The sequence below is a fragment of the Onthophagus taurus genome, chromosome 5, assembly GCF_036711975.1.
Source record: "Onthophagus taurus isolate NC chromosome 5, IU_Otau_3.0, whole genome shotgun sequence".
In the NCBI taxonomy this organism is placed as follows: Eukaryota; Metazoa; Arthropoda; class Insecta; order Coleoptera; family Scarabaeidae; genus Onthophagus; species Onthophagus taurus.
The window spans coordinates 54,146-68,399 of NC_091970.1; the positions used below are offsets into that span (position 1 = coordinate 54,146).

At 28.2% G+C, this 14,254-nt stretch overlaps 1 protein-coding gene across 2 annotated transcripts in view; it reads right to left on the reverse strand.

The window, feature by feature from the left end:
- Positions 1-34: 34 nt before the first annotated feature.
- The window catches only part of LOC111420091 (protein gooseberry-neuro-like), a 135,017-nt gene continuing 120,797 nt past the window's right edge, over positions 35-14,254 (reverse strand). For both annotated transcript variants that reach the window (XM_071196025.1, XM_071196024.1), the window contains exons 4-5: positions 6,886-7,079; positions 35-3,636 (exon numbers count right to left, since the gene is read on the reverse strand). In XM_071196025.1, coding sequence (XP_071052126.1) covers positions 3,094-3,636; positions 6,886-7,079 — 737 coding nt within the window. In that variant the 3' untranslated portion in view covers positions 35-3,093. The remainder of the gene's footprint in view (positions 3,637-6,885; positions 7,080-14,254) is intronic.

Consider the following 14,254-nt stretch of genomic DNA (forward strand, 5'->3'; position numbering starts at 1 on the left):
TGTTTTAAATGATTCAAAATTAAAGAAAAAAAAATAAAAATTCCTAGTATTTATTACATAGCACATATTCACTTATAAATATTACATACCTACACATTATTTCTTTTTCTGTTGCTAGACCAATAAAATTAACCTTTCAATACACGAAAAATTCTAAATTTGCACTAATCTTTTGTTGTTATATATGAGACACCCTGTATGTAATTATACAGGGTGTCTCAGCGAGACCGGTCATTTGACGTTTCTGGGGTTCTGGAATTACCATATTCTGGAGGACAGTACCTTTCGCTTTGCTGTTCAATACGAAGGAAGTTATGGAAAATTTAATGAATTTCGTTGTTTTAAGTAGGTAGTGGTAACACTTCCGAATCGGAGCATGTTATAGAAAAATTTTTAGATCAAAAGTTGTTGCAAATTTTATTCTTAACAATATTGCTCTCTTGCATTTTTGCTCTCAGATGCGTCAATATCGAGAAAAATACAAAAATATGAAAATTTACTAAATTTCCTTGTTTTACTATTAGCTAATGGTAACATTCGGGCATCGAAGCATATTACAAAAAAACTTTTGGAGCAAAAGTTGTAGCAAATTTTATTCTTAACAACTTTGGTCTCTTTAATTTTTGCTCTTAAATGCGTCAATAGCGAGAAAAATACGAAAATATGAAAATTTACTACATTTTCTTGTTTTACTATTAGCTAATGGTAACATTCGGGAATCGAAGCATATTACAAAAAAACTTTTAGATCAAAAGTTGTAGCAAATTTTATTCTTAACAATATTGCTCTCTTGCATTTTTGCTCTCAGATGCGTCAATATCGAGAAAAATACGAAAATAGGAAAATTTACTACATTTTCTTGTTTTACTATTAGCTAATGGTAACATTCGGTAATCGAAGCATGTTACAAAAAAACTTTTAGATCAAAAGTTGTAGCAAATTTTATTCTTAACAATATTGCTCTCTTTCATTTTTGCTCTTAAATGCGTCAATAGCTAGAAAAATACGAAAATATGAAAATTTACTAATTTCCTTGTTTTACTATTAGCTAATGGTAACATTCGGGAAACGAAGCATATTACAAAAAAACTTTTGGAGCAAAAGTTGTAGCAAATATTATTGTTAACAATATTGGTTTCTTTCATTTTTGCTCTTAAATGCGTCAATAGCGAGAAAAATACGAAAATATAAAAATTTACTAAATTTCCTTGTTTTACTATTAGCTAATGGTAACATTCGGGAATCGAAGCATATTACAAAAAAAGTTTTGGAGCAAAAGTTGTAGCAAATTTTATTCTTAACAACATTGGTCTCTTTCATTTTTGCTCTTAAATGCGTCAATAGCTAGAAAAATACGAAAATATGAAAATTTACTACATTTCCTTGTTTTACTATTAGCTAATGGTAACATTCGGGAATCGAAGCATATTACAAAAAAAGTTTTGGAGCAAAAGTTGTAGCAAATTTTATTCTTAACAATATTGCTCTCTTGCATTTTTGCTCTCAGATGCGTCAATATCGAGAAAAATACAAAAATATGAAAATTTACTAATTTCCTTGTTTTACTATTAGCTAATGGTAACATTCGGGAATCGAAGCATGTTACAAAAAAACTTTTAGATCAAAAGTTGTAGCAAATTTTATTCTTAACAATATTGCTCTCTTTCATTTTTGCTCTTAAATGCGTCAATAGCGAGAAAAATACGAAAATATGAAAATTTACTACATTTTCTTGTTTTACTATTAGCTAATGGTAACATTCGGGAATCGAAGCATATTACAAAAAAACTTTAGGAGCAAAAGTTGTAGCAAATTTTATTCTTAACAACATTGCTCTCTTGTATTTTTGCTCTCAGATGCGTCAATATCGAGAAAAATACAAAAATATGAAAATTTACTAAATTTCCTTGTTTTACTATTAGCTAATGGTAACATTCGGGAATCGAAGCATATTACAAAAAAACTTTTGAAGCAAAAGTTGTTGCAAATTTTATTCCTAACAATATTGCTCTCTTGCATTTTTGCTCTCAGATGCGTCAATATCGAGAAAAATACAAAAATATAAAAATTTACTAAATTTCTTTGTTTTACTATTAGCTAATGGTAACATTCGGGAATCTAAGCATATTACAAAAAAACTTTTGGAGCAAAAGTTGTAGCAAATTTTATTCTTAACAATATTGCTCTCTTGCATTTTTGCTCTCAGATGCGTCAATATCGAGAAAAATACAAAAATATAAAAATTTACTAAATTTCCTTGTATGATATATGTGTGCATTTTTCAAAAAACCCTAATTATCTCCCAAACTATTAATATTAGGTATGGGCCATATGGGATATAAAAGATGTAGAATGAGACACTGAAGACGACTAAAAAATAAAATATGGAGGGTGCCATTTAAAAAAATGAAGTTATGGTGCTTCCAAATTTCGAAAAGTTTACGTATCATAGTAAAGTGACCAAACGATCTAGACAGCCGTTCTCGGCACCAAAACATACTCCATCATGTTGTTTAAGCATATTCTGAATCCTAAATTGATATCCCAAAAATCGAGTGTTTTCTGATTTTTTGAACAAATGTCTGCTGGAGCAGATTTTTCTAGAAAAATTCGAATAACTCGAGAATTGCTGGTTCAAATTGCAAAAAGTAAAGTTATTTATAAACCTTCAAAACAGACAAATCCAAATATGTAAAAATATACAGGGTGTTCCGTTTAAAAAAATAAAGTAGGCGGGGATTTCCGGTATAACCGGAAGTGCTAGAAATCTGAAAATATTTTAGATGAAGAGAACGAAATTGATAATACTTAAGTCTGAATTCTCAAATTTTTATTTTGGCCAGAACCTCAGAAACGTCTAATGACCGGTCTCGCAGAGACACCCTGTATATAATTGAGCTTGTAAATCCTTTTCCGGCAGCCATTTCTTTAGATAAACAAATACGGACTCAGAGTCAACCGCGTGTGATTGTATAAGCGCGTGTACTGGAAGGTTAACTTTAAAATTCGTGTTCTAGCAACTATTAAAAAAAAAAAACGTTTCAAACACACTATAAACACTATACACAGTTAATAATAATAAAGCGATTCGTTTTATGCCCAATAATTTTTACCAACAACATTCGAATACTGATTACTACCACTTTGATAACTTTCCGGATTAAATTGATGCATCTCACCGACATTCAAGCAATTCTGATGACCCCAAACGCCGTTTTTCGCCCAATTCGCCGTCTCGTTATTCATTTCCTTCTCCCCTTCCTTTCTATTACCCCCGCTTAAATCGTTCGCTAAATTTAAATTGGAAATAGCCGCCGAAGACTGTGCGGCGATGTGCGATTGCGCGTGGGCCATTTGCGCGTGCGCAAACGCGTAATTAGCGTCGAAGAGGGCGGCGTAATCGTTTCGCGCGCCCTCTTGGTTATTACTGGTGTGATGTACGTAATGATTGTGTGCTGCTTGTTGGAAAACGTAAGAATTTCCGTATTGAGCCGTGTTGCGCCAATCGGATTGAGAAGAGGAATTTTCAACGCTGTACTGACAAGGGTTGGTTAAAGGTAGCGAACCGAAACTTAAGGTGGCACCACCGTTCGTTGAATGTTTCCGGAGACGTGCTCGACGGTTTGAAAACCACACCTTTAATTTAGAAAACGTTGGGAAGTATTAAAAAAAAAATTCTAAAAAAGATTCTAAGAATAGAGTTGATTGTAATTAATAGGGCACGGAACTTTTGTAACAAAACAACACGATTTCCCCCCTCCACTAAATTAAATTCTAAAACGATTTTCTCAATAAAAATATATATATAAAAATTTTTTTTACTTTATGTTGTTAATTATTGATCAAATCAAAAAATTTTATTAACAATATTTGTTTAGAATTACTTCAGGAACAGTGTTTGTTAATAAAATTTTTTGCTAACTTGAAATTTTAATTTCCCTCTGAATAGTATGCTATCAAAATTAATTATCTCAATAATTATTGTTTCTATCAAAAAATGTTTTAAATAAAATTTGTTTCAATTTCGATTTTGAACCAATTATCTCAATAAAAAATTTTTACATCTCTATTAATTAAGCATCCAAGTGTAATTATGTATAAAAACGGAAAAATTATTATTTTGAGGTTATCTCCTTAATTATTGATTAAATCAAAAAATTTTGTTAACAATGTTTGTTAAGAATTGCTTCAGGAACAGTGTTTGTTAAAACAATTTTTTTCTAACTTGAAATTTTAATTTCCCACTGAACAGTATGGTACAAAAATTAATATTTTTGAGGTTATATCCTTATTGTTGATTTAATCAAAAAATTTTGTTAACAAAACTTGTTTAGAATTACTTTAGGAACAGTGTTTGTTAATACAATTTTTTGCTAACTTGAAATTTTAATTTCCCTCTGAATAGTATGCTATCAAAATTAATTATCTCAATAATTATTGTTTCTATCAAAAAATGTTTTAAATAAAATTTGTTTCAATTTCGATTTTGAATCAATTATCTTAATAAAAAAATTTTACATCTCTATTAATTAAGCACTTAAGTGTAATTATGTATAAAAGTGGAAAAATTATTATTTTGAGGTTATCTCTTTAATTATTGATTAAATCAAAAAATTTTGTTAACAATGTTTGTTAAGAATTGCTTCAGGAACAGTGTTTGTTAAAACAATTTTTTTCGAACTTGAAATTTTAATTTCCCACTGAACAGTATGGTACAAAAATTAATATTTTTGAGGTTATATCCTTATTGTTGATTTAATCAAAAAATTTTGTTAACAAAATTTGTTTAGAGTTACTTCAGGAACAGTGTTTGTTAATACAATTTTTTGCTAACTTGAAATTTTAATTTCCCTCTGAATAGTATGCTATCAAAATTAATTATCTCAATAATTATTGTTTCTATCAAAAAATGTTTTAAATAAAATTTGTTTCAATTTCGATTTTGAACCAATTATCTCAATAAAAAATTTTTACATCTCTATTAATTAAGCATCCAAGTGTAATTATTTATAAAAACGGAAAAATTATTATTTTGAGGTTATCTCCTTAATTATTGATTAAATCAAAAAAATTTGTTAACAATGTTTGTTAAGAATTGCTTCAGGAATAGTGTTTGTTAAAACAATTTTTTTCTAACTTGAAATTTTAATTTCCCACTGAACAGTATGGTACAAAAATTAATATTTTTGAGGTTATATCCTTATTGTTGATTTAATCAAAAAATGTTGTTAACAAAACTTGTTTAGAATTACTTCAGGAACAGTGTTTGTTAATACGATTTTTTGCTAACTTGAAATTTTAATTTCCCTCTGAATAGTATGCTATCAAAATTAATTATCTCAATAATTATTGTTTCTATCAAAAAATGTTTTAAATAAAATTTGTTTCAATTTCGATTTTGAACCAATTATCTCAATAAAAAATTTTTACATCTCTATTAATTAAGCATTTAAGTGTAATTATGTATAAAAGTGGAAAAATTATTATTTTGAGGTTATCTCCTTAATTATTGATTAAATCAAAAAATTTTGTTAATAATGTTTGTTAAGAATTGCTTCAGGAATATTGTTTGTTAAAACAATTTTTTTCTAACTTGAAATTTTAATTTCCCACTGAATAGTATGGTACAAAAATTAATATTTTTGAGGTTATATCCTTATTGTTGATTTAATCAAAAAATGTTGTTAACAAAATTTGTTTAGAATTACTTCAGGAACAGTGTTTGTTAATACGATTTTTTGCTATCTTGAAATTTTAATTTCCCTCTGAATAGTATGCTATCAAAAGTAATTATCTCAATAATTATTGTTTCTATCAAAAAATGTTTTAAATACAATTTGTTTCAATTTCGATTTTGAATCAATTATCTTAATAAAAAAATTTTACATTTCTATTAATTAAGCATCCAAATGTAATTATGTATAAAAACGGAAAAATTATTATTTTGAGGTTATCTCCTTAATTATTGATTAAACCAAAAAAAATTGTTGACAAAGTTTGTTTGGAATTGTTTCAGGAACAATTTTTGTTAACACAATTTTTTTCTAACTTGAAATTTTAATTTCCCACTGAACAGTATGGTACAAAAACTAATATTTTTGAGGTTATATCCTTATTGTTGATTTAATCAAAAAATGTTGTTAACAAAATTTGTTTAGAATTACTTCAGGAACAGTGTTTGTTAATACAATTTTTTGCTAACTTTAAATTTTAATTTCCCTCTGAATAGTATGCTATCAAAATTAATTATCTCAATAATTATTGTTTCTATCAAAAAATGTTTTAAATAAAATTTGTTTCAATTTTGATTTTGAACCAATTATCTTAATAAAAAATTTTTACATCTCTATTAATTAAGCATCCAAGTGTAATTATGTATAAAAACGGAAAAATTATTATTTTGTGGTTATCTCCTTAATTATTGATTAAATCAAAAAATTTTGTTAACAATGTTTGTTAAGAATTGCTTCAGGAATATTGTTTGTTAAAACAATTTTTTTCTAACTTGAAATTTTAATTTCCCACTGAATAGTATGGCACAAAAATTAATATTTTTGAGGTTATATCCTTATTGTTGATTTAATCAAAAAATGTTATTAACAAAATTTGTTTAGAATTACTTCAGGAACAGTGTTTGTTAAAACAATTTTTTTCTAACTTGAAATTTTAATTTCCCACTGAACAGTATGGTGTTCTTTTAATCAGAACGAGTGGAGGGGGGAAATCGTATCGTTTTGTTACAAAAGTTCCGTGCCCTAGTAATTAATGTGGTTAAGATTTAATGGGTTGGGTTGGTTTTTATGTTTAATGGGTTAATAAATGTGGCTCGAGAAGAGATGGTTTTTCTTGAAAAAATTAAATAAATTGATAAAATACAAAAATAACCTGAATCCTAGCTTCGGTTAATCCGGTTTGTTGAGCTAGTTCTTCTCGCGTATAAACATCCGGATATTGGGATTTAGTAAAAGCTCGTTCTAAAGCCTCCAATTGTTCCCCGGTGAACGTCGTTCTTGCCCTTCGTTGTTTTCGTTTTAATGGAATTCCTGGTTCCGATTCGGTATCGCTATCATCTTCTCTACCTAAAACAAATATTAAAAAGTAAAAATAAAAAATAAGTAAGTACTTTTTCGAAGAAACTTTTCAACGGCATTTTATGCGTTAGCGCAAACCGGCAGCGCTTAATAACTTTTATTACTCGTATAAATAAGCATCGTTTAAGCGTTTTGATATAGTAGAGAGGCGGGAACAAGTTTAAACGCTTAGAGGGACGTGTCGTTGTATTTATCAACACGCAACACAACAGTGGGAACTTATTAAATCTGCGGTTGAAGTCTGAGCACAACCTCGTGAATTCAAAAAAATCCCTTTTGTTTTCTCTCACCCTGTATATTTTATTTTCATGTCCTTTATTAATATAATTACGTAATTAGTGACGCGACTTAAATTAATTTATTGTTCCGAAATTAATTTACATTCTTGAAATACCTTCGGTACACTCATAACATATACCAAATTTGGTTTTTCTAGCTTAATGTATTACGAAGATATTCAATGTTTTAAAAATTTAAGACCCAACTTTGAACGCCTATAACTCCTCAGGGGTACAACTTAGTATAGAGATAATTTGCGTTAAATCATCTTAATTTATTGTCCTCTACATGTCCCTGCTCTGTGTCGGTTCTTATGTGAATCACCCTGTATATTATATAATAGTGAGGTTGAAATGTCAACCTCACTTTTGACATATTTATAATCTTCATTAAAAATCCTTTAAAATGAGTACCAACACGACATGTTTAATTTCAATATTAATGAAGTTATGATCAATTTCCGGTTTGAAATGTCAACCTCACTTTTGACATATTTGTAATCTTCATTAAAAATCCTTTAAAATGAGTACAAACACGACATGTTTAATTTCAATATTAATGAAGTTATGGTCAATTTCCGGTTTGAAATGTCAACGTCAATTTTAACATATTCGTAATTTTATTAAAATGTCTTAAAATAAATATAATTTTTCATAGAAAACGAAAATACAAGAAAAAATCTCAAAAATTAAGGTTGGTATTAATATTTAAAAATTATGTTGCTAACTTCATTGTTGTCAACTTTACAATTAATATTTTTTATTCTAACTTTTTTGTTTTTCGAGATAAATGCGTCATGTTTGGGCTCATTTGAAAGATTATTTAATAAGGATTACGAATACATCAATATTAAAGTTGACATTAACACCATGAAGTTGTCAACGTTGAAATGTCAACCTCAATTTTGACGTATTTGTAATCGTCACTAAGAATTCTTTGAAATGAGTACCAACACGACATATTTAATTTCAATATTAATGAAGTTATGGTCAATTTCCGGTTTGAAATGTCAACGTCAATTTTGACATATTCGTAATTTTATTAAAATGTCTTAAAATAAATATAATTTTTCATAGAAAACGAAAATACAAGTAAAAATCTCAAAAATTAAGGTTGGTATTAATATTTAGAAATTATGTTGCTAACTTCATTGTTGTCAACTTTACGTTTAATATTTTTTATTCTAACTTTTTTGTTTTTCGAGATAAGTGCGTCATCTTTGGACTCGTTTTAAAGGTTTTTTAATGAAGATGACAAATATGTTAAAATTGACGTTGACGTTTCAAACCGGAAGTGATTACATTTCCATTAATATTAAAGTTAAATATGTCGAGTTTGGACTCATTTTAAAGGATTTTTTATGAAGTTGACAATTATGTCAAAATTGAAAGATGAAAGTTGAAAATTGTTGCGCCAACTTCTGTGAATAATCGTTCGTTAGACACTGAAGTTAGACTCTTTAAAAGCCCATATCTCAGTTAACGTTCATTAAAAAAACCTCTAAATTGGCACGATTACTCTTCAGATGTTGTCAAATAGATTGTCATTTCTTGTATCAGAGTATCTTATACAGGGTGGTCAAAAATTGAATTACCGTTTCTCCATATTCAATGGCTAGAAAGTCGAAAATTTTAAACGGAATGCCCCGTATTTTTTTAACCTATCAGAAAGGGAATTTAATTCTCTACAAATTATCTATAAACATTCTTCTACCTATTTATTGTAGTTTCCCTGATATTTTGAAATTAATCAAAGCATGCACGGAATGCGGGAAAATGCGGATTTTGATTAATTTTCCAATATCAGGGAAACTACGCTAAATAGGTATAGGAATGTTTATAGATAATTTGTAGAGAATTAAATTCCCTTTCTGATAGGGTAAAAAAATACGGGGTGTTCCATTCAAAATTTTCGACTTTTTCGCAATTGAATATTGAGAAACGATAATTCAATTTTTGACCATCCTGTATAAGATTCTCTGATACAACAAATGACAATCTATTTGGCAGCATCTGTAGAGTAGTCGTGCCAATGCAGAGCTTTTTTGAATGATCGTTAGCTGAGATATGGGCTTTTGCGAAATTTGTCAAAAAACACTTCAAATCAAAATAACTCGAAAACAAAAAACGCTAGGTACCAACGACCTTTATCAAAGTCAACATATTTTTTTACGTATAATTGAAAGGTGTAATAAAAACTATAGCATTGCATTTAAAATAACGAAGTTGTGGTCTACTTCCGGTAGACCGGAAGGGGTGGCCATCTTGAAAATATTTTAGATCGAAAGTTTAGAATGAACAACCCAAAATTTCAAACCACTACGAATAGTGGAACCTTAAAAAGTTCTAACGAACCAGTTACGTGAGACACCCTGTATACAGGGTATACAGTTTTTAACATTTTCTTCTATAATTCGAGAATGGATGGAGATATCGAGATGCGGTTTTCACTATTATTTAGCAAATTTTATAGTGATTAAGGGTCTGTGAAGAAAATAGTACCGTTCCGTTTAACTTTTTTTCAAAAATCACAAAAATATGTAACCGCTGCAGATAACGCCCTCTAGCTTATTTGTTTTAAACCAAGCGGTCTTACTGTAAATATCTTTTAAAAGAGCATGTAATGCTCTTTCAAACAAGACCAAAAATATTCAAATCGGCTGAACGGTCCAGGAGATAACCTCTAGGCGTTACCGTTCTAGAGATACAGTACGGAGCACGCTTAACGGGACACCCTGTACATATAATTTTGTATAAAGAAGGATTTCAGCATAAATCGCCGAGGTCGCTTGCGGGCGAGGCGCTATAAATGATACATCAACACGAAATTATTAATTTTGTACAATTTTAGTGCCTCGCTAAAATAAAAAATCGATTTTGTACAAAATTTTAATTAAATTGCATCCCCGAAAATGGTACTTAACCTTTATTTTTGTTGTATAAATCAAATTCAGGTTGAAACACTCGACCTATCCGATAAAACCCAACTCGAGCACTTGTGATAAATGGAGGAAGAGAAAAAAAATTGTAAACCAAAAAACACAATTTTTTTCTGTCTACATTTGACGTTAAACTAAAATAATTTTGGGCGTAAGCCGGAAGGAGAAAAGATCCAATGGGAAAGATTTTTCGCGGCGTCAAAAGAAGGTTGTGTCGAGGTGATGGTGGTGTCCCTTTCTTGTCTTTGGACACCTTCCGACAATGGGTCGCATTATGGGGTCCCCCAAGCCGACGGTTTCGGCCCCTTTGGCGGTGGGCTTTGCCACGGCCACCCTCGGCGAAAGGAAGATTTATGAAGGCGGCGAGAAACTTGACTTCTTAGGTCGAAGGTGCAACAAGACACACTAATATTAGGTGACAAAACGATAATAATAAGTTTTTATAAAAACCTAAAATGTAAAAAAAGTTAAATTATTTCTTTTCCGTATTATTTTATAATTCATTTTGTGTTATTATTTTCCATCCTCTTCTTTTCGGCTTTGATGAGACCGCATTTATCTCCGTCCGGTTCGTATTAATCAACGGGGCCGAAGCGGACCGCCTGCTGGTTAATTAGGCATATATCTGAGCCCACACATGAAGGCATTATAAGTACTTGGCACAAAGTCGAAAATCGTTTAAAAACCGGCTCGTGCCGATGCATTCTTAATCGGATAAAACGCACGAGGACGTGATTGAATATTAGAAGGTCTTTTACATTAAATTTTCTTTTTTTTAATTTATTTTCTATTCATCATTTTTATTTCTGTAGGTATTTAAAATTTTTCTTTAGAACTAATTTCAGCTCCGACAATTACGTCAAAGAAAGATATTTTTTATTAACAGATACCTTATAATTAGGGCACGGAACTTTTGTAACAAAACGACACGATTTCCCCCCTCCACTCGTTCTCAGCAGAAAATTCCATACAAAAGTTGTTCTAAATTAAATTCTAAAACGATTTTTTCAATAAAAATATATATATAAAATTTTTTTTGATGTTATGTTCTTAATTATTGATCAAATCAAAAATTTTTATTAACAACATTTGTTTAGAATTACTTCAGGAACAGTGTTTGTTAATAAAATTTTTTGCTAACTTGAAATTTTAATTTCCCACTGAACAGTATGGTACAAAAATTAATATTTTTGAGGTTATATCCTTATTGTTGATTTAATCAAAAAATGTTGTTAACAAAATTTGTTTAGAATTACTTCAGGAACAGTGTTTGTTAACACAATTTTTTGCTATCTTGAAATTTTAATTTCCCTCTGAATAGTATGCTATCAAAATTAATTATCTCAATAATTATTGTTTTTATCAAAAAATGTTTTAAATAAAACTTGTTTCAATTTTGATTTTGAATCAATTATCTTAATAACAAAATTTTACATCTCTATTAATTAACCGCCTAAGTGTAATTATGTATAAAAATGGAAAAATTAATATTTTGAGGTTATCTCCTTAATTATTGATTAAATCAAAAAAATTTGTTAACAATATTTGTTAAGAATTACACCAGGAACAGTGTTTGTTAAAACAATTTTTTTCTAACTTGAAATTTTAATTTCCCACTGAATAGTATGCTACAAAAATTAATATTTTTGAGGTTATATCCTTATTGTTGATTTAATCAAAAAATTTTGTTAACAAAATTTGTTTAGAATTACTTCAGGAACAGTGTTTGTTAATACAATTTTTTGCTATCTTGAAATTTTAATTTCCCTCTGAATAGTATGCTATCAAAATTAATTATCTCAATAATTATTGTTTTTATTAAAAAATGTTTTAAATAAAACTTGTTTCAATTTCGATTTTGAATCAATTATCTTAATAACAAAATTTTACATCTCTATTAATTAACCGTCTAAGTGTAATTATGTATAAAAATGGAAAAATTAATATTTTGAGGTTATCTCCTTAATTATTGATTAAATCAAAAAAATTTGTTAACAATATTTGTTAAGAATTACACCAGGAACAGTGTTTGTTAAAACAATTTTTTTCTAACTTGAAATTTTAATTTCCCACTGAACAGTATGGTACAAAAATTAATATTTTTGAGGTTATATCCTTATTGTTGATTTAATCAAAAAATGTTGTTAACAAAATTTGTTTAGAATTACTTCAGGAACAGTGTTTGTTAATACAATTTTTTGCTATCTTAAAACTTTAATTTCCCTCTGAATAGTATGCTATCAAAATTAATTATCTCAATAATTATTGTTTTTATCAAAAAATGTTTTAAATAAAACTTGTTTCAATTTCGATTTTGAATCAATTATCTTAATAACAAAATTTTACATCTCTATTAATTAACCGTCTAAGTGTAATTATGTATAAAAATGGAAAAATTAATATTTTGAGGTTATCTCCTTAATTATTGATTAAATCAAAAAAATTTGTTAACAATATTTGTTAAGAATTGCACCAGGAACAGTGTTTGTTAAAACAATTTTTTTCTAACTTGAAATTTTAATTTCCCACTGAATAGTATGCTACAAAAATTAATATTATTGAGGTTATATCCTTATTGTTGATTTAATCAAAAAATGTTGTTAACAAAATTTGTTTAGAATTACTTCAGGAACAGTGTTTGTTAATACAATTTTTTGCTATCTTGAAATTTTAATTTCCCTCTGAATAGTATGCTATCAAAATTAATTATCTCAATAATTATTATTTTTATCAAAAAATGTTTTAAATAAAACTTGTTTCAATTTCGATTTTGAATCAATTATCTTAATAAAAAAATTTTACATCTCTATTAATTAAGCATTTAAGTGTAATTATGTATAAAACTGGAAAAATTATTATTTTGAGGTTATCTCTTTAATTATTGATTAAATCAAAAAAAATTGTTGACAATATTTGTTAAGAATTGCACCAGGAACAGTGTTTGTTAAAACAATTTTTTTCTAACTTGAAATTTTAATTTCCCACTGAATAGTATGCTACAAAAATTAATATTTTTGAGGTTATATCCTTATTGTTGATTTAATCAAAAAATTTTGTTAACAAAATTTGTTTAGAATTACTTCAGGAACAGTGTTTGTTAATAAAATTTTTTGCTATCTTAAAACTTAATTTCCCTCTGAATAGTATGCTATCAAAATTAATTATCTCAATAATTATTGTTTTTATCAAAAAATGTTTTAAATAAAACTTGTTTCAATTTCGATTTTGAATCAATTATCTTAATAACAAAATTTTACATCTCTATTAATTAACCGTCTAAGTGTAATTATGTATAAAAATGGAAAAATTAATATTTTGAGGTTATCTCCTTAATTATTAATTAAATCAAAAAAATTTGTTAACAATATTTGTTGAGAATTGCACCAGGAACAGTGTTTGTTAAAACAATTTTTTTCTAACTTGAAATTTTAATTTCCCACTGAATAGTATGCTACAAAAATTAATATTTTTGAGGTTATATCCTTATTGTTGAATTTATCAAAAAATTTTGTTAACAAAATTTGTTTAGAATTACTTCAGGAACAGTGTTTGTTTATACAATATTTGCTATCTTGAAATTTGTACCACCTGTATATGTGGTTAAATTTGTTCCCCGAGTCACCGAAACACCCTGTATAATAACTTTAAAAAAATTGTGAAAAATCGATTTCTTACAATATCATCAAGATACAGTTAAAGTAAAATTTTTCTTTAAAACTAATTTCAGCTCCGACGTTAATTTAAGTCATTTACCATTTTACTAACAGAGATCGAAAATAAAAAGAAATAAATAAAAGGAGATTTGATGACCAAGATGGGACCGTTTAGGACCGAATATTAATTATTGAAAGCGTGTGGCTTCGCGGCTCCACCGCGCGCGATGGAGATGATGCATCGCGTTTCGGTTGGGGGGCGTCCCAACTTAGCCCCCCACGTTCACGGCCTT